The 19,189-nt window shown below is 47.9% G+C and overlaps 2 protein-coding genes across 8 annotated transcripts in view; one reads left to right on the forward strand and one right to left on the reverse strand.

Moving 5' to 3' along the window:
* Nucleotides 1-19,189, forward strand: part of Dglucy (D-glutamate cyclase) — a 132,693-nt gene that overhangs the window by 79,593 nt on the left and 33,911 nt on the right. For all 7 annotated transcript variants that reach the window (XM_052738781.1, XM_052738783.1, XM_052738777.1 and 4 more), the window contains 5 exons: nt 4,807-4,932; nt 11,001-11,151; nt 13,906-14,104; nt 17,451-17,601; nt 18,830-18,952. In XM_052738781.1, the coding sequence (XP_052594741.1) occupies nt 4,833-4,932; nt 11,001-11,151; nt 13,906-14,104; nt 17,451-17,601; nt 18,830-18,952 (724 nt within the window). In that variant the 5' untranslated portion in view covers nt 4,807-4,832. The remainder of the gene's footprint in view (nt 1-4,806; nt 4,933-11,000; nt 11,152-13,905; nt 14,105-17,450; nt 17,602-18,829; nt 18,953-19,189) is intronic.
* The window catches only part of Gpr68 (G protein-coupled receptor 68), a 106,097-nt gene that overhangs the window by 17,075 nt on the left and 69,833 nt on the right, over nt 1-19,189 (reverse strand). The gene's annotated exons all lie outside the window — the stretch shown is intronic.

The following is a 19,189-nucleotide window of genomic DNA, read 5'->3' on the forward strand; positions in this document are numbered from 1 at the left end:
CACTTTATCTAGAATAAGCTGGGAAGAGTCCCAGTTGGAGAGTTATTAGATCAGATTGCCCTGTGGGCATGTCTGTGGGGGGTTGCCTGGATCTTTAATAGGCCCAGTTCACTGTGATGGAACCATTCCCTAGGCTGGACCCCAGACTGTACAAATGAAGAAAGCTAGCTGAACAGCAAAGAAGCAGCATAAGTGCATTCATTTCTCTCTGCTCTTGCCTGTGGACATGGTTGACCAGATGTCTCAAGCTCCTGCCTCTGTGATTTACCAATGATGGACTATAACATGGAATAACAAGCCCTTTTCTCTCCCTAAATTGCTTCTTGTCAGGGAATTTTATCATAGCAACAAAATGAAACTACATTACCCTCTGAAGTTGACAAACTGAAAATTTAATCTCTCAGATTGTATGTTAATGGTATTTGAAGACAGGACCTTTCTGAAGTAATTAGGCCACCATGGTAGCATTAGTGGCTTCACAAGAAAAGGAAGAAAGGCCCAAGCTAGCACATTTTCTCTGTCTCACCACATCTGTAGTTGATAAGTTTTTCTTCAGGTCCACCAAGCCCCACCCCCACCCCCGCAGTTCTGCGGCCCACTTATAAAATAATCACTCAGAAGCTCATATTAATTAAAATTGCTTGGCCATTAGCTCAGGCTAACTATTGACTAACTCTTACACTTAAACTCAGCCCATTTCTGTTAACCTATATGTTGCCACATGTTCCGTGGCTTTACCTGTGTGCTGGTTACATGCTGCTCCCTGGCTGGCATCTCTCATTCAGCCTTCCACTTCCCAGAATTCTCTTCTCTGCTTGTCCCACCTATACTTCCTGCCTGCTACTGGCCAATCAGCACTTTATTTATTAACCAATCAGAGCAACATATTCACAGCATAGAGCGATATCCACAGCACACATCTCTGCCCTGCCACAGGGTACCCTCTGTCCTGTCAGAGTACATCAGGAAAGTCTTAGGCAGATGCCATTGCAAGGTCCTGGGCTTCCAGTCAAATAAGCCTAGATTTCATTTTGCTTTGCTTTTTTTTTTTTGGACAGAGACAATCTGGCTACACTGCCAAGGCTTGCCTCAAACTCACTATGTAGCCCAGGCTAGCCTTGAATTGGCAACCCTTCTGCCTCAGCCTCTTAAATGCTGAGACTAAAGATATGTGCCAAATGCCTGACTATTAAACTTATATTTTTCTAATAAGCTATTCAGTTTGGGGCATTTTGTTATAACAACAACAACAAAAAAAAAGACTAGGATAAATACATACATAATCTCCAATGTGACCAGTCCTGGGTGTGTTCAATTAACTTTTACTTAGTTGTCTCTAAATTATATGACAAACTTACTGCCATGTACTCTGGGATTTTATTTGCTATTTGAAAATATCTTAGGATGCGTTCCTAGAATTGAATTGCTTGAATAAAGCAAAGGCGTGGCTCTGTGCAGGTGGAATTTCAGTCATCTACCATAGGGGTGGACCAGATATTTTTACTCTGGAGTTTAGATGTGTCAGACCCAGCTGAGAGAATGATCGTCTTTGGGGCCCATTATTGGCATCTTTGATGCCAAGGAATAGTATTTGTTGATTTGATGGTTTGTTCTTCTCTAAAAGGAAAAGAGAGAGTCCTTGATAGGAAGGTGGCTTCTTGGAACTCAGCCCAGACTCACTGTTTGGATCTTGTCTCCTCTCACTTCTAGAGGAGGATACTGAGAATGGAGACACCTGGGACATCCAGCAGTGGGTTTACCAGAGGTCATGATGGAAAGCCAAGGGAGTTTGGTATTCAGTCCTCAAAGAAACATATGGACTCTGGCCCTACAATCATGTTGTGGTTAATAAGGGAATGGTCTGTGCTAAGATACACAGATTCTTAGTACCATGGATGGATGGTTGGGTGAGTGGATAGATGGATGGATGGATGAGGATGGATGGATGATGGGTGGATGGATGAAGGCTGGATGGATGATGGGTGGAAGGATGGATGGATGGATGCATGGATAATGGGTGGATGGATGATGGGTGGAAAGATGGATGGATGGATGCATGGATGATGGGTGGATGGATGGATGAATAGATGGTTGGATGGATAGATGGATGGATGATGAATGGATGGATGATTACACAGATACATAAATACATAGATGTGGGTAGGTAGTTATCAGTAACTCATGAACTGAAATCTGGTTTGGATTAGGTCTCTACCCGTTAATTATGGGACTTTATGTAACTTCTTGGACCTCCCTTAGCCTCTGTTTCCTTGTCTACACTGAGTTTAAGAGTACCTTTCTTTGGGGGTTATTGTAAATAGCCAATAGATGGTGCCTGGCACACAGTAGGTGCCCAGGGCAGCTGCTATCATTTGTTGTGAGTGGACAGTCTCTGACTGTTGAACCTGTTCAGGGAATAACCCATAAGATAGGAAGTTAGTTGCCAGATAGGACACTGCTTTCTTCCTTCTGCTGAGTGTGCTTTTCACGGGACAGGTTTCTATCTACCCATATTTATTTCTGAGTTGGGAGATCAATCGAGGACCTTCTTATATTTCTATTAACACGATGGAGAAATAAAGAGAAGGAAGGCTGACTGGGCGGTGGTGGCGCACGCCTTTAATCCCAGCACTCAGGAGGCAGAGGCAGGCAGATCTCTGTGAGTTCGAGGCCAGCCTGGTCTACAAAGCGAGTTCCAGGACAAAGCTACACAAAGAAACCCTGTCATGAAAAAAAACAATTAATAATAATAATAATAATAATAATAATAATAATAATAATAATAATAAAGAGAAGGAAGGCAACATCCCCCAGGAGCTAGACTAAAGCTGTAACTGATTTCTAACCCAGCTTTCACTTGCTGTCAGGTCTCATGGGAGTCTTGCTTCAGTGGGGTTTGATACACAGTCTTTCATCCTCCAGCTTCATGGAGCTGAGACCAGAGGCTCTGGCTGCCATCTGCAGTGTGGTAATAAGTCTTTGGCCTTTACTGAGAGCCAGATGGAGGTGTTAAGTCCCCTGCAGTGACTCTGGGAACCACAGACATCTAGGACTTCAGCTGCTGACTGGCTGCTTGGGCTGGAGTCTGGCCTGCCAGCCCAGGAGACAAGCACTGGTTCAGTCTGCCAAAGCAGCTGTCTTAGGCCTCAGCTTTGCCTTCCACTGGGGCCTGGAATTCAACCTCACCTGACCCCACCCCAGCCAGGACTGACTGTTCCCTTCTCTGTGTCCTCTTTGTTTGCAGCTATTAAAGCAAAGTACTCAAGTCGGTTTTAAATGCACCTCTCTTCTTCCTAGAGCAATCTTGTTCTTTTGTTTGTTTGGGATTCTATACAAGCCCAAATCTTTCTTAAATTAGACCTGAAGCTTACTTACATGGCTTTCTACCTAGGAGATTGGCTAGAATTGAAAACACAAATTGGTGGTTTTGAATCCCACTGAGTATATCTCTTTTGATAGAAATAGTTGTGGAAAATCAGGTTATCTAAATTCCTTACTGTAACACTGCTCTCGGGCCGTGGGTTCTTCCATTCTGCACTCAGCCAGTCATCCAACAAACACTGGCTTTTGTGTTCTTATGCCAGGTACGTGGCCTATTTGAATAAAAGGACGTGGGCCAGAAGTCGGTGCTGGTAGCTAATCCATCTGAACACACAGTGCCACATTAGAAATCAACTTACAAGATTTCTTTCTAGGCACGATTTCCTACAGCTTTGAGACCATTTCTATGTTTTAAAAATAATTTTTAAACTCCATATGTGGTGTATGTGTTCATGTGTATTCACACGTGTGTGGGGGCGATGTGTGCACATGGATGCACGTGTGCATCAAGGCCAGAGGTTGGGTGTCTTCCTTAATCACTCTCCACCTTGTTTTCCCAGACAAGGTCTCTCACTGAACCTGAGCTCACTGATTGGTGAGACTCGCTGGCCAGCAAGCCCCAGGTTCCTCCTCTCTCTACCTCCCGAGTGCTACACACACTTTCAAGCACACTCTTGTGTGCATGGCTTTTTACATGGGTGCTGGAGATCCGAACTCAGGTCCTCATGCCTTCACAGCAAGCGCTTTACCAACTGAGTAATTGCTCAAGTCCCAAGTTTTAAACTTTTCATTGTAATTTAAAAACATATTCTATATTTAAATTTTACAGCATTTATTCATTTACCAAGACCCAAATAAATCACTGTGGGTAGAGGGAGGCATGAGCAACAAAACACCAAGTTCCTACCTTCTAAGAAGCCCGAACTAAACATCAAAAGTCATAGGCGATGGCTAGTGGAGCTGGAGTTTCATTTGCAGTGGTAAATGCCATTCCCTCATTTACTTGGTCCATGGAGAGAATTTTGGGGTGTACTGCATACTTGGGTTGTCATGGGTGCTCTGGAGCCTGTGGAAGGACTCTAAGAAGTGTCTCTGCCTACCAGAGACACTGGGGAGAGAGTGGAGTTCAAAGTCAGGTAGAACATTAGGTTGCTGTGGATCCAGTCCCACAAGACTGTTCAAAGAATGTTCTGAGAGCAAGGAGGCCCTGTCCCAGCCTATTGGCTGCTTTGCAGAACCCCGGGTTCTGAGCTGCTTCCGTGGAACATGAAGCCCTCAGAGTGAGGTAGAAGACACTGCAGGGTGGGGTAGAAGAGCACACAGAAGTCACAGGCATTAGGGATTTTCTCACTGGACACTGAGAACTGATGGAGGCGGGGAGACTTATCCTCAAGAGTGCTTGGCCGTAGATAGTCCAGGACACAGCATCCAACACCAACTCTGCCTATCGGGAAACTGCCTCTAACCTCTTCCTCCATTATACAGGTTCCCTGCAGCCCATTGGGGATGGTATGGTGCCCTTCTCACTTCTTCTGAGGTCCCGTCTTCCCTCTGCCCTAAGGAGTCTGCCAACGGCAGCACACATCAGAAACACAGCCAGCATGACTGAAGGTAAGCGGGACTAGACAGTTGGGTGAGTGCTTGTTTGTTCGGTTGGTTTTCTTAAGACAGGGTTTCATGTAGCTCGCCCAGGATGAATTCAAACTCATTGTGTAGCTGAGGATGACCTTGAAATCATGATCCTTCTGACTCCACCTCCTGAGTGCTGAGATTACAGATAGTAACCATGCCTGGCTACTCTATGTGAGTGCGTGTGTGTGTGTATGTGTGTGTGTGTGTGTGTGTGTGTGTGTGTGTGTGTGTGTGTGTGTGTGCTCACTCATATGTATGAATATGTGTATATGCACACACACATTCTGTCAGTCAAAATAAAATGTTATTAGGTTATGTCTAATCACTATTTAACTTCCCAGAATAGCCTACCATTTTGGACTGCATTTGAGGTGTAGAAACCTCATGGAGGGGTCTAGGGCCATCCAGTTCTGCTTGCTTACCCAGCTCCATATCGAGAACTGCCCACAGACTCCAACCATAAAGTGATTTTTTTTATGCTAGGCGTGGTGGCTCATGCGTGTAATCCCAGCATCTTGGATACTGGGTGGGAAGATTGCTGAGCGTTTGAGGCCAGCCTTGGCTACATAGTGAGTTCCAGACCAGCCTGGACTGTTTAGTGAGACCCTATCTCAAAACACAAAGCAAAACAAAAGTTTATCCCGCCCCCTCCCAGGGAAAGTGCCACAGGCCACAGAGCCTTCTAAGTTGATCTTGATCGGGATCAAATTTCCCTACCCTTGGCTGGCCTTATTCTATGTGTAGTACCTATCTTTCCACTGTCCTATAGGCATGACACCCAGCACTCCCAAAGTCCTGAAACACACACACACACACACACACACACACACACACACACACACACACACACACACACAGGCATTTGATACATCGCTGACCTAAGGTCCCACCAATATTTCACAATACAAACAAACATTTAAGGGCTTAGGATATAGCTCAGTGTGGTAGAGAATTTGCCTACTGTGCTCAAGGCCCTGGGTTCTGTCCCTCACACCACAAAACAAAACCAAATAGTCCATAGACTTCTCTGGTTATGGTACAAACACCAAAGGAAAAACCTATGCATTATGCTTAGTGTACTTAAAACAAGAGTTCTTATTTAGCAGACTGCCATGCCAGGCCTCTATTGCTATTTGTGGGTGAATGGCTACCTATCATCACACAACAAAACACCCTAAAGAGTAATGGCATAGAGCCGTAATCTTCACAAGTCTGCAACTGAGGCTGGCCTTGGTGGAGTAGTTTCTCTGCCTGCACCGTCGGGCTGGACCATCCAAGACGCCTCCTCCCTCATATTCTGATGACCACTGGGGTGACTGGACCAGAAAGCCTGAAATTTCTTTTTGTGGAGCCTTTCTCTGCTGGTTAGTGTCCATTATCCACTTGACAAAGCTGAGAGTCACCTGGGGAGAGGGAACCTTTAGTGGAATAATTTTCCCTATCAGATTTGCCTATGGCCGCATCCGGGGAAGCATTTTCTTGATCGTTAATTGAGTTAAGAGACCCCAGCTCACTATGGGCAGCTCCATCCTTAGGTAGGTGGGTCTGGACTATATGAGAAAACTGGCATTCCTCCACAGTTCCTGCTTCAGTTCTTAACTTGGGTTCCCGCCCTGTCCTTCCCTAAATGATGAATTGTAACCTGGAAGTGTAAGCCAGATTAAACGCTTTCCTCCTAAGTTTCTTTTGGTCACAGTGTTCACCACAACAAGAGAAAGGTAAACCAGAATTCTCTCCAACATGGTGGCCAGGCTTCTTTCTTTGGTAGCTCAGGACTCCAAGAGAAAGCAGTCCACTAAGATAGATATGTAAGCCATGGTTCAAGACTGTTCACACCCCAGATGATGTCCTCTCAGCCAAAAAAAAAAAAAAAAAAGTCACATGGCTAAGGCCTGAGCCAATGAAGGTGGCCCATTAGTACACGAATGGCAGGAAGCAGAATTTATATAGAAGACTCCCAAGGTCTAGCAAAGCCATTGTGCATCTTCAGCAAATGTGAGTGTCACCCCAGACAGGGACTGCTTCCTGGGACCTCAAGGAGGCTGTGGGTCTGAACAGCTCAGGCCGTGGGCCCCCAGGGTGGACAGTGAGAGCGTGGATTTCCAGATTTGCTCCTCACTAGAGGTCCACTATGAGTCAACTATGTGACCTTACCAGGCTTGTTTCCAAATAAAAAATGGGACAGGCTCCTCCACAGGAGCCTTCTGGAGGACTATGTGGGCTGGTGAGTTTCTTCCAAGACAACTGCTGCTGTAGAATAATCCATCAGGAGAAGGCACATGTTCCAGCCTAGAGCCCAGTGTAAAAGGCTTTAAGTGTCATTAGGAGCACTAAAGGGGTCCCCCCTCTTTCTTCTTCTTGTTAAAAAATTGATTTTTGGTTAAAAGACTCCAAATAAATCACTCAGTTTCTCTTCACAAAGAGAAAGTGTCATGACCTTCAGTGGAACCTGAGAGCCCCAGGGATGCATGAATCAGCACCCTCACCTAGAAGTGCGGTCTGCCTGCACCCTCTAAAGAGGGACCTCAAGGCCTCTATTCATATTGTGTTGCTAATGGGGACAACCCAGGACTTTTCTATTCATCTCCCTCAGTGCAGATGAACAAAACCTAAACTCGGCTCCCGAAGTGCATTTAATTAAAAAGGAAACAAAGGAGCTTTATTCCCTGATTTATTGCATTAAAAATCCAATTTGTCCTCACAATAGGCTTTGGAGGGAAGAGGCAGTGGAGAGCCAGGGAGGCCTTTAAGCTGGCGTTCTTTCTGACACCTCACCACAGGTGCAGGTCACCATGCAGTCAAGCTAGGCCTGCTTGAAAAGTGCAAGCACACCCTCTTCTTCTGGGCTACTGCGGTGCCCGAGGCATCCTCCCTTGGAAAGCTTGTTGGCAACTTTGGCAGACACTGTGGGTTTTGAGGTGATGAGTGCCAACACCACCTCACCACTTGCTGGTCCTGGGCTTTTCCCAGAGAGATGGTCATGTCTACTCCACCCCTCTCCTCTGAGGAAGTCTTGGACCCATCATACAAATGTCCAGAGCTTGTGACCCAGTGGGTACAGTGCCATGATGAAGAGTTCACAAATCACTTAGCACAGAGCAACCTGGACCACCATAAGCACACAGTACATGCCTGCTGATCGTGTTCTTGTAGACCAGAAATGTCCATGGGTTCATGGAACACATCTGGCCATTAGGAAAATTGTTCCAAAGTTATTTCTCCAGTAGAACACAGCTCTGTCTGGAGTATGGTCTCTGTCTTCATTATTGTAGCAAAACAGCTGATATCTGGTGTGTTGGTTATCTGTCTCTGTGACAAAATACCTCACAGAAGCAACTTATGGAAGGAAGGGTTTGCTGTGGCTCACAGCTCCAGGTGACACAGGGGGAGCATGATCACATGGCATCGCCAGCCGGGAAGCCAAGACTGATCAATGCTGTTGCTCAGCCCACTTTTTATTTAGTCCAGAACCCTAGCCCATGGAATGGCACCACCCACATTTAGGGTGAGTCTTCCCACCTCAATGAACCTAGTTGACACAGGTCCAGATGTTTGTTTCCATAGTGATTCTAAATCCCATCAAGTTGATTCACCATAGTAGGTCATTTATTTAAAAAAGGTTTCTGGGGTTGGGGATTTAGCTCAGTGGTAGAGTGCTTGCCTAGCAAGTACAAGGCCCTGGGTTTGGTCCACAGCTTTGAAAAAAAAAAAGGTTTCTGTTAGCTCATGATTTGGGAAGCTGGAGAGTCCAAGAGCTTGGTGCCAGAATCAAGCAGGGGCAACATACAGCTTTAATTCATGGTGGGAAGCAGAAGGCCAGCCTCTATGTGCCGAAGGGCAAGCAGGAATGGTGGAATCACTTTCCAGCAACTGCTTTTGTTGTAACTAAGCCAAGTTCCATGAGAATGAAAAGCCAGTTCACACGAGAAGGCATTAACTTCAATGAGGGTTGCAGCCATGGCTCAAAAACATCCTAGTAGGCTCCACCTCCCACCACCACCACACAGAGCAGCTGTTCTCAATCTGTGGGTCACGACCCCTTTGTGCATATATTGGATATCATGCATATCAGATGTTTACGTTACAGTTCATAAGAGCTAGCAAAATTACAGTTGTGAAGTATCAATAGAATAATTGTATGTTGGGGGGGTCACCATAACATGAGGGACTGTATTAAGGGGTTGTAGCATTAGGAAGGTTGAGGGCCACTGAAGAGGAACCAAAGTTCCAATTCATGAACTTCTGGGGACCTGCCCAATCTTAGTTTTATAACACTGAGAAAAGCATCAAAGTCACCTGTAGTCTTGTCACCAGGAGACAGTCATGATTATTATGCAGATATATTCCCTTTGAGTTCTTTCATCAAAAATTTTATAGGAGACCACGTCGAACATACTGCTTTGTTATCTGCCATTGTCCCTTTAACAATGATGTGATGTTGACAGAGCGTAACTGACGGAGGTCTCTCTGAGGTATACATGATTAGTGCCAGCTTCCAGGTGGGAAAACTGAGGCCACTACACTGGGGTAACAGAGCTGGGGAGAACGTCAAGATTCAAGATCAGGGCTATCTGCATCCAAAACCAGAGAATTTTCTAATTCCCAGGATGGCCATTTGCCTTCAGAGGAGCTCACAGTATGCAAATGGATTTTTTTCCACCTCCTTGTTGAGACTATGTGCCCACTCCAGCAATCAATCTGCACAGACCAAAGACACCAGCGGTCAACATCTGTAAAAGATTAGCCAAAAGACAGAAACACAGATGAGAGGCACTGGGCCATGTCAATCACCGGGCAAGATGCATATGATGGTAAATCTTGGTTGTCAACTTGATGATATTTAGAATCACCATGGAAACTGAGCATGTTTATGAAGGGTTCTCTAGATTAAGAGGTAGGCAGATTTTAGGGTACTACATATATGTGATATCATTCCACGGACCCTGGACTGATTAAAAAGGGAAAACCTAGCTGAATACCAGCCTTCTTTACTCTCTGCCTCCTGAGTGTGGACACAGTGTGACCAGCCACCTCCTGCTGCCGTACCCTCTCCCGCCTCAGCCTCCTGAGTACTAAGGTTATATATAGGTGTGTTCCTCCATATACACAGCTACACTGCACCTATGAACCAGAACTATGTCCTTCTCTCCTCAAGTTTGTCGTGTGATGAGACAGGTGACCAGTAGGACACATCGCAGCCACAGTGTGACCCTCATGACATAATTGCCAAGACTGCCAAAATGAGAACGATGGGCAGCACCGAGTGTCAGAGATGCTCATCATGGGTGGCTGTGCCAGTCACAGAGCCACGATGGGAAGTTGCTGGGCAATGTCCAGTAAAGCTGACTGAGTTTTTCTACTGTAAGCCCTGGTGATTGTCAAATAGGAGAGCACTGTATACTCCCCAAATGCATGCTCTGTAACGCTCGTGGTGGTGCCATTTGCAATAACCCAAGTTAAAGTTCCCTCCCCAGTAGACAAGGGTCAATTCTCATTGTGTGAATTTTACCACACACCATAGCACGTGAACAGACTGTCACTAAATGCAATGATACTGGTCAATTCCTAGATATTAGTGAAAGAATTAGGACTTAAAATATATATGGTATATGGTTCCATTATACGAAGTCCAGTGATGGGTCATGTGTGGGTTAGAAGTTAGAATAATGGTACCATAGATGGAGCAGCCAGGGTGTTGACTCTGAGGAGCTAACTGTGCTGTCTCTCAATCTGGGTGCTTGCTAGGTGGATGTGTTGATTGTGTAAAAAGTCCTAAGCTGTATACTTTTTGTTTGTTGGTTGGTTGGTTGGTTGGTTGGTTGAGACAGGGTCTCACTATGTAGCCCAGGCTGACCTTAAACTTGTGATCTCCTGCCTCAGCCTCCTGAGTACTAAGGTTATAGGTGTGCTCCTCCATATACACAGCTACACTGCATACTTAAGTACACTTTTGTGTGCATCTCAAACAAGTCAATCAAAGGTGGAATTAACAAGGATCTGCAAGCATCAACCAAGTGTGCCTTTGTCCCATCTCCCACCCAACCCAGGACTCCAACCAGCTAGTGTGGTGGTCCTACCCAGATCCCTAGCACCAGCCTTTGAAAGCTTCTGCCAGGCCAATCATGGTCCTCTGCCCCTGCTGGGCCGAAGTGAGCCGGAGAAGATACTGCCGCGCCTTAGCACTGTTCCAGACGGAAGGTAAGGAGCCTATGCTATGGTAGACACAAGCGTGGCAAGATGCTGCAGCTTGGGCCCTTTGTTCCTAGATACATTGATCCAGCCTTAGGGACCACACAGGTCCCGACATGGAGCATCACATGGCCACTGCTCAGGAGCAAGCTGCCCTCTCTGTCTTTCCTACTCCATACTCTGTCCTCCAAGTCCACACCTGCCCCTGCCCCAAGCCTGGAGAAACCCTGTGGGCAATGTCTTGTTCCATTTCCTATCATTGTGATAAAATATGCTGACAAAAGCAACTGAGGGAAAGGGGGTTTATTTTGGGTCACAGTTTCCAGGGAAGCAGGGTGACAGGGATTTGAAGCAGTCAGTTACATTATATCCATACTCAAGAGAAGAGAGCAGTAATATGTGTGTGTGTGTGTGTGTGTGTGTGTGTGTGTGTGTGTGTGTGTGCGCGTGTGTGATAGGAAGACCCATCTCCTGTGGCTGGCTTGGAACTAGCTGTGTAGACCAAGTTGGCCTTGAACTCATAGAGCTCTGTCTGCTTCTGTCTCCTGCAATGCTGGGATTAAAGGTGTGTGCCACCATGCCTGGGCCAAGAGCAATAAGCTAATGCATGCATGCCTGTGCTCAGTTCTCTTGCTCTCTCCACTCTCATGCAGCTCAAGATCCCCTTGCGTAGGGAATGGTGCCACCCCCAGGGGATGGGTCTTCCCACTTCAATTAATCAGTATCCTCTCCCAAAGACACTCTTACAGGCCAACCTGAGACTCTCTTCCCACGTGATTTTAGATAGTGTCGAACTGACAATTAAAATTCACTGTGACAGGCGCTGCCACCTGTCACTTTTCCATTCCTACCAGAAAGCCCTTGCACAGGATTAAGAAGAAAAGAACAATGCTTGCATCACGAACCCCCGGAAGAAAATATCATTTATATTGTGCATGTTTGCCCATACTCTTAAACAGCAGATGTCCCTCTCAGCTCCTGCTCACCCTCCACAGTTTCAGTTACCCACGGGTGACCAGTGTCTAAAAATATTGCATGGAAAATTCCAGGAATAAATAACTCGATGTTTTAAATAACTTTTATGACAGTGTATCATTACAATTACTGCTAATCTGATTTATAAAGTAAACATCAGGTGTAGAGATACAGGGGAAAGAAGATACAGAGGATTTGAGCCTAGCTGGTGTCAGGCGTCCACTGGGGATACTAGATGTCACAATAAGGGCGTGGCACAGCAAGTCCCATAGGTGGCCCTGGAAACCCTGCCTCAGTGCCTCTCCACCATGCCCTAGCTTCCTTTTCGAGGCTAGCTAGGGCTTCACCTTCTCTGACCTTGACTGTTAGACACCGGAACTGCTCATCTTCCTCTCACTCTCTCCTCCCTCTGTGACCCCCTTCTGCTCACCCACAAAAGTGGCCTTTTCTAAGTCCACATCTGATCACGTGACTCTACTATTTAAAATTCTCCCTGGCCTGCCTGTGCCTTGTGCCTCAGCCCCATCTTAATACTAGTGGTGACCTGGCCCCAGCTCAGCTTCTGAGACTCAGGGCACCCCCAGCTCTCTCCTCAGACAGAAGGCTTCCCACTATCATTCTGTAGACCCAAGGATGAGAGGGCCACTCGAAAATGCTGCTAGGGCCTGAGCCAGTACTTCCTGTGTTGCCAGTCTCCCGGTGCAGACTGCCCATGGTTCCCACACTCAGTGCCTCCACACTTTGTACCCCCTCTGCCTAGGTGTGCTCTCCTCCTTATCCAATGAGTAAACTCCTATTTATGCCTCAAGACCCAACACCTCCTCCCACTTCGTGGGTTGTTAGATTTCCAACACTAGGAGAAAATACCCGAGACGAACATCATAAAGACAGAATGGCTTGTTTGGGTTGACTGCTTTGGAGCTTTGAGTCCATGGTCAACTGGCTATTGCTTGGGCCTGTGGGCAAGGCAGCACAGCATAGCGGGGAACATGGGATGGAGCAGAGCTGCTCACAAAGCAGAAAGACAATGGGAAAGCAGCATCCTCTTCTTCAAGGGGATGTCCCCAATGACCTAACTTCCTCTCACTAGTCCCCTCTTCTAAAGGTCCATACCTGCCACTACCACCACAGGCTGGGGTCTTGCATTCAGTCCGTGGACTTCTGGGGGACACTTGAGATCCAGACTAGCATAATAGAAGAGGAAGGCTTCTCATTGTCCTGTGTCTCTCCACTATCTTGACACTTGCTGCTCCGTGTAGCAGGTGTTGGAAGGTGGAGTCACAACATGGCCATCCTGCAACCCCTCCCCCTGGCATGTGTGTGGAAAGGAGGGAGGACTTGATAAATGATGTGGGGTGAGCAGAGGTGGGGCTTGTACCACGTGGGGCTTTCAACCTCACAGGAGAGTTCCCCTATGGAGGCCTTACCCTGTGAACTCTGACCTGTGAACTCTGAGAGGTTCCTTGAGGCCACCATCCTCTGTCTGGGTCGGCTAGCATTCCCTCCATGGCAGAAAGTCCAGCATTTTATTCTTATGGGTCTGACTGATCTCATGTTGAGGTTCAGGAAATTGAAGAAGGTGGGAGCCACAGCGTGTGTTATGTACATGCAGATTCAGTAGGTTTGATTCGGTCATGCTTTGGGGACACTAGCCAAGCCTGTAGGTGGAAACCAAGTTCTCTAGACATGCCAGCCTCAGATATCCCCTCCACTGCCCTTTTAAAAAAGTGCATCCTTGGGGCACCATGGTCAAGCCAGGGGCCTGTGAGCATTGCTTTCTGTCCCCAGGACCATCTGTCCACAGTTCCAGAAATATGAGTTTGGCACCTGCACAGGCATCCTGGCCTCACTGGAAGAGTACTCAGAGCAGCTGAAGGACATGGTGACCTTCATCATGGACTGTAGCTTCTCCATAGACAAGGCCTTGGAGCAGGCAGGGATCCCCAGAAGAGACCCAGCAGGTCCAAACCACGCAGGAGCATACAAGGTAAGGCCACACCCCTGGACAGAATGGTTTGAAAATGTGGATGGAGTTGTATTTTCCTGTGGTGGAGAGAGCATTGGTACAGGAAGCAGAAACACTAAGGTCAGCCCCAGCTCGGTCGCTCTCCCAGGTAAAGCCATTAGCCTCTGAGGCAGCCTCTCTCCTTCCCACCTCTGATACGGCTATAGCATTCCGTGTGGCCCTTTTGAGAAGTTTGTTACAGCTGAGTCAATCAAAGCCATTGGGAGTGTGTGTGTGTGTGTGTGTGTGTGTGTGTGTGTGTGTGTACGTGTACATATGCTTCATGCACACATGGGTGCACACGCGTGTATATGAATGTGTGTTCAGGCCAAAGGTCAACCTGTGTTCTTCAAGGTCAGTACACGGTGTTTTCTGTGAAATTACACTTGTTTGGAGAAGGGGTGATTCGGGTAGTGCAATTCACATGTGGAGGTTGGGGGACAACTTAAAGTAATCAGTTCTCTCCTTCCACCATGTGAGTCTTGGGAACCAAATTCAAATCATCAGGCATGGCGGCAGATGCCTTACCTGCTGAATCATTTCACTGGCCTGAACTTGGTTTTTGAGACAAGGTCTCTTACCGGGACCTGGGACTCACTGGTTAAGGCTGTGTGGCTGGCCAGAGAGTCCTGGAGATGCTCTTGTCTCCATCTCCCCGTGCTAGAACTACAAGTGCAGGGTGTCACCGTGCCCAGTTTTGATGTGGGCACTGAAGATTAACAGAGACGGAAGGGTGGCCTCTCCTGGGACAGCCGTGCTGTTAGGGACTGTCTGTGGCTCAGTTAATGATCTCTTCTTCCAGCTGAGACCAGTCAAGTGGGGGAAGACCAGTCCTTGCTCCACTGTTTCCCTCCCTGGTGCTGTTAGGACAAATCTGAGTGCCCACTCTCCATATCAGTAGCCTCCAGGCCTCCCTGTGTAAATGACCAGCCTCCAGGCCTCCCTGTGTAAATGACCAGCCTCCAGGCCTCCCTGTGCACAGGACCAGCCTCCAGGCCTCCCTGTGCACAGGACCAGCCTCCAGGCCTCCCTGTGCACAGGACCAGCCTCCAGGCCTCCCTCTGCACAGGACCAGCCTCCAGGCCTCCCTCTGCACAGGACCAGCCTCCAGGCCTCCCTCTGCACAGGACCAGCCTCCAGGCCTCCCTCTGCACAGGACCAGCCTCCAGGCCTCCCTCTGCACAGGACCAGCCTCCAGGCCTCCCTGTGCACAGGACCAGCCTCCAGGCCTCCCTGTGCACAGGACCAGCCTCCAGGCCTCCCTGTGCACAGGACCAGCCTCCAGGCCTCCCTGCTTTCAGTGACTGGACATTTCATCTTAGACACTGTTTATTACAGTGTCCACCTTTGGCTCCTGTCTGAGAGGCCTGGATTGCATCAGGTCAGAGACAAAAGTGTCCACATTCTGCACTGCCCTTCAAGGAGCAATAGCGAAGGGTGAGGGCAGAGCCCTTGGCACTGGCTGGGCCCCACTGTTATTTGTAGCAGGTTAGAACTGGGAGGCTACTCAGACTCATCAGCAAAGCCCCTCATTTGAAATGAAGGAAATAAAACCTAAAGGGTGCCGGGCGGTGGTGGCGCACGCCTTTAATCCCAGCACTCGGGAGGCAGAGCCAGGCGGATCTCTGTGAGTTCGAGGCCAGCCTGGGCTACCAAGTGAGTTCCAGGAAAAGGCGCAAAGCTACACAGAGAAACCCTGTCTCAAAAAACCAAAAAAAAAAAAAAAAAAAAAAAAAAAAAAAAACCTAAAGGGTGAGAGATACATGGACTTGCCCAAGTCCCAGAGCCAACTGGAACCACACTCTCGGCTGGTGTGGTGACTGAATAAAGCTTTGCACAGAGGCACAGGTGTCCACAGGAGACGTTTACAGCCTATCATTTATCTATGACACCCCACTGCCCCCCTCCCCATGGTTACCATACAGTTCTCAGTCTACAGCAACCCCACCCGACCCCACCGCCCTTAGATCCCGAGAGAGGTGGGTATAGCCAACTTGAATTCCACTGACGACCTGTACAGACCTAGACAGAGGTATCTCGGTCCCCAGGAGCACCGCCTGGCTTTGCGAGTGGCCTACATGCGGCCCCTCTCTGTCCTAGGTGCTGACATACAGACACCAGGTTGGCAGCACACCAGAATTTCACCCTACTATGGCCAGGGTGGCGATGGCAAGCCAGTTAAGTGGCAGCCGAGGCTGTCCCAGTGGATCATGATCCCGGCTGTGTCCTACACCTGCCATCCGCCCACTGCAGGGGGAGAAGAAATGTGCCACAAGCCAAAGTCACGCAGGTCACCCTGTGCAGACTCTGCCAAGGGAGGGCTGGGGCATCCGGGGACAGGCGCCTCCCCTGTGGAGTCCAGAAGTGGAGCCCACAGCGGCTCCTCCTGGGGTGATCTGCTCCCTTTCGCCTCTGATTCTGTCAGAACTTCACAGACTTACTGAGGTCCAAAACAAACAAACAAACACACACACACACACACAAAAAAAAAATAACAAAAAACAAAAAAAAAACCAGAGGCCTGTGAGACTGGATGGGGAAGAGTGTGTGTGTGTGTGTGTGTGTGTGTGTGTGTGTGTGTGTGTGTGTGTGTGTGTGTGTGTGTGTGTTTTTATAAACCTCTGCAGAAATTTAGTATTTCCTTCAGTTCTGAATGTTGGCGACAGATCCTGTAGCATTGTGGCTGACAGAGTATTTCACAGACAGATTCGTATCACAGTACAGTTGTCAGACTCTCAAAGACATCCTATACACTGATACTCCAAAACGACAAAGATCTGCCACTCTGTCCTCTTCGCTGTCCCTGGGAAAGCAGACTGTTTTCCCCGTGGAACGCTCTGGGAACTACATGTGAACATCTGGAATAGTATTGATTTCCTTTGGCACATTTACTTTTCTTCTCTTCCCCTCACCTCTTTGCCCCCCTCCGTGTGTTTATGTTTTAAGGCAGGCTCTCACTGTGTAACCTAGGCTAACCTTAAAACTCCCCATGTAGTCAAGGCTGAAACTCTCCATTCTCCTGCCTTAGCGCCCCCTCCCCCCATGCTGGGACTACACACACATGCCATCCATAAATTTTCTTTTATGTGGTTAAAATACTACTCTGTCCAGCTTAGAAGATGTGTCAAATGTTGACAGATAAAAAAATCAGGATCCCCCCCCTCCCAGTTTTGAGTTACTCATTATCAACCAAGCACCCCATCAGTGTGGCTCCTACAGCAGCTGCTGGAACCTCTTGCTTCATGCAGCTTGAACGGTGAGGCCTGGGGCTTGAATCTGGGTTAATTCCTGTTTTTTCTTCCCCTTACATGTTCGCTTGATTTCTCAGACGACAGTGCCATGTGCCACCATTGCTGGCTTCTGCTGCCCTCTGGTGGTCACAATGAGACCCATTCCCAAGGACAAGCTGGAAACGCTGTTCCAGGCCACACACTCCTTGGGAGGACAGCAAGGACAACCCATCCACATTGGTGACCCAGGTCAGTGTCCACCCAGGTTGTGATTCCCACATGGGCCTGAGAAGCACCTAGGAGCTTATGCTGTTATTAGGGAAGTCTCAGGGGCGAGGGCCTGGGGCGAGGACAAGAGGGCCGTACCAGGTGACCTCTAGTCTAAGACACTGCCACCTTGCCCGACCTTGAGGATCTGTGATGCACACAACACTCCTGTGAGCTTCACATGACCCCTGGATCATGTTGCATGGGACTCTTTGTTTCAAGTTGTCCTCTGACCTCTGCATGCGTGTTATGGCACATAACCCCTGTCTGTCTGTCTGTCTGTCTGTCTGTCTGTCTGTCTCTCTCTCTCTCTCTCTCTCTCTCTCTCTCTCTCTCTCACACACATACACACACACACACACACACACACACACACACACACACACACAGGATAATATTAATAAAACTCAAACTTACATTTGGACTGAAAGCCATGAGTATTAACTTAGCCTGAGAGTGAATGAACAGATCCAAGGGTGAAGGTCAAAAGTCTGGATGCTGCCCAGGCCTCTTGGAGCTCCCAGAGGGCCTGAGGAGAGCTTGGGGTTGGCCTGGGTGAGAGCCAGGATCTGTGTACTTGAACTTGCACAGCTTTGTAGTCAACAGAATCATCAAAGACCTGACATTCTATGAAAATACTATCAGCACTACTGACCTTCCTCACCTAAAACTGTCTCAGGACCACCCAGAGGATGTCTACTGACTTGTCTTATTAATGTGGGTGAACTGGTCCCGACACATCCATCTCTGCTGTCTTCGTTACCACCGTCGGCAGCATGCTGATGACTGCTAGCCCGGCCAGGACTGCTGATAGCAATAACAGAGGTTACAGCTGTGTAACTTAACCAGTCTGTATCAAGATGACACACAATGCTGGCTTTGTTAGGAATCTGTGCTACAAGGCCAGTACTGAGCTAGACGCACTATAGACTCCCTCCAGAAACCACATCGTGCAGTTTGAGATGTCAGGTCGGATTATACCAGCCAACATGAGCCCTAAGTTACAGAACATCCTTATCTGTTAAAACTTCAGCTCCGAGCCATCATTATCTCTTCCTCCTCTTCCTCCTGTCCCTCCTCTTCTTTCTCCTTTTCCATCTAAGATAATGCTACAACCAACTCTCTTTAGGAGAAAGATCCATAAAGTACTTAGTGCATCCATGTGGATAGTACCAACCAGAGGAATCCTGTTTTCTTTTTCCATCTGCAGAGCTCTTGGGAATCAAGGCACTGTCCAAACCTGACTATGGGAATTATGTGGAGTGTCGGCCTGAGGATGTCCCAGTGTTCTGGCCTTCACAGCTGACCGGTCTGGAAGCAGTCATCAGTTGCAGTATGTTGGGGCACAAGGGTACAACTGCCTTGATCTCAGAAGCAACCCAGTGGGTCTGGAGTTCTTGAAAGCACAGGTTTACAGATTAATGACTTAAAAATAAACTCAGAAAACACAGGCCTTGAGTTGGGGATGTAGCCCAGTGGTAGAGCACTTCCCCAGCATGCCCAAAGCCCTGTGTTTGCCCCCAGCATTGGAAGACAAACACAAACATAGGCTGAGCGTCTACAGTGTCTC

This window comes from Peromyscus californicus, unplaced genomic scaffold (assembly GCF_007827085.1).
Source record: "Peromyscus californicus insignis strain IS unplaced genomic scaffold, ASM782708v3 Scaffold_15__1_contigs__length_86483966, whole genome shotgun sequence".
NCBI lineage: Eukaryota > Metazoa > Chordata > Mammalia > Rodentia > Cricetidae > Peromyscus > Peromyscus californicus.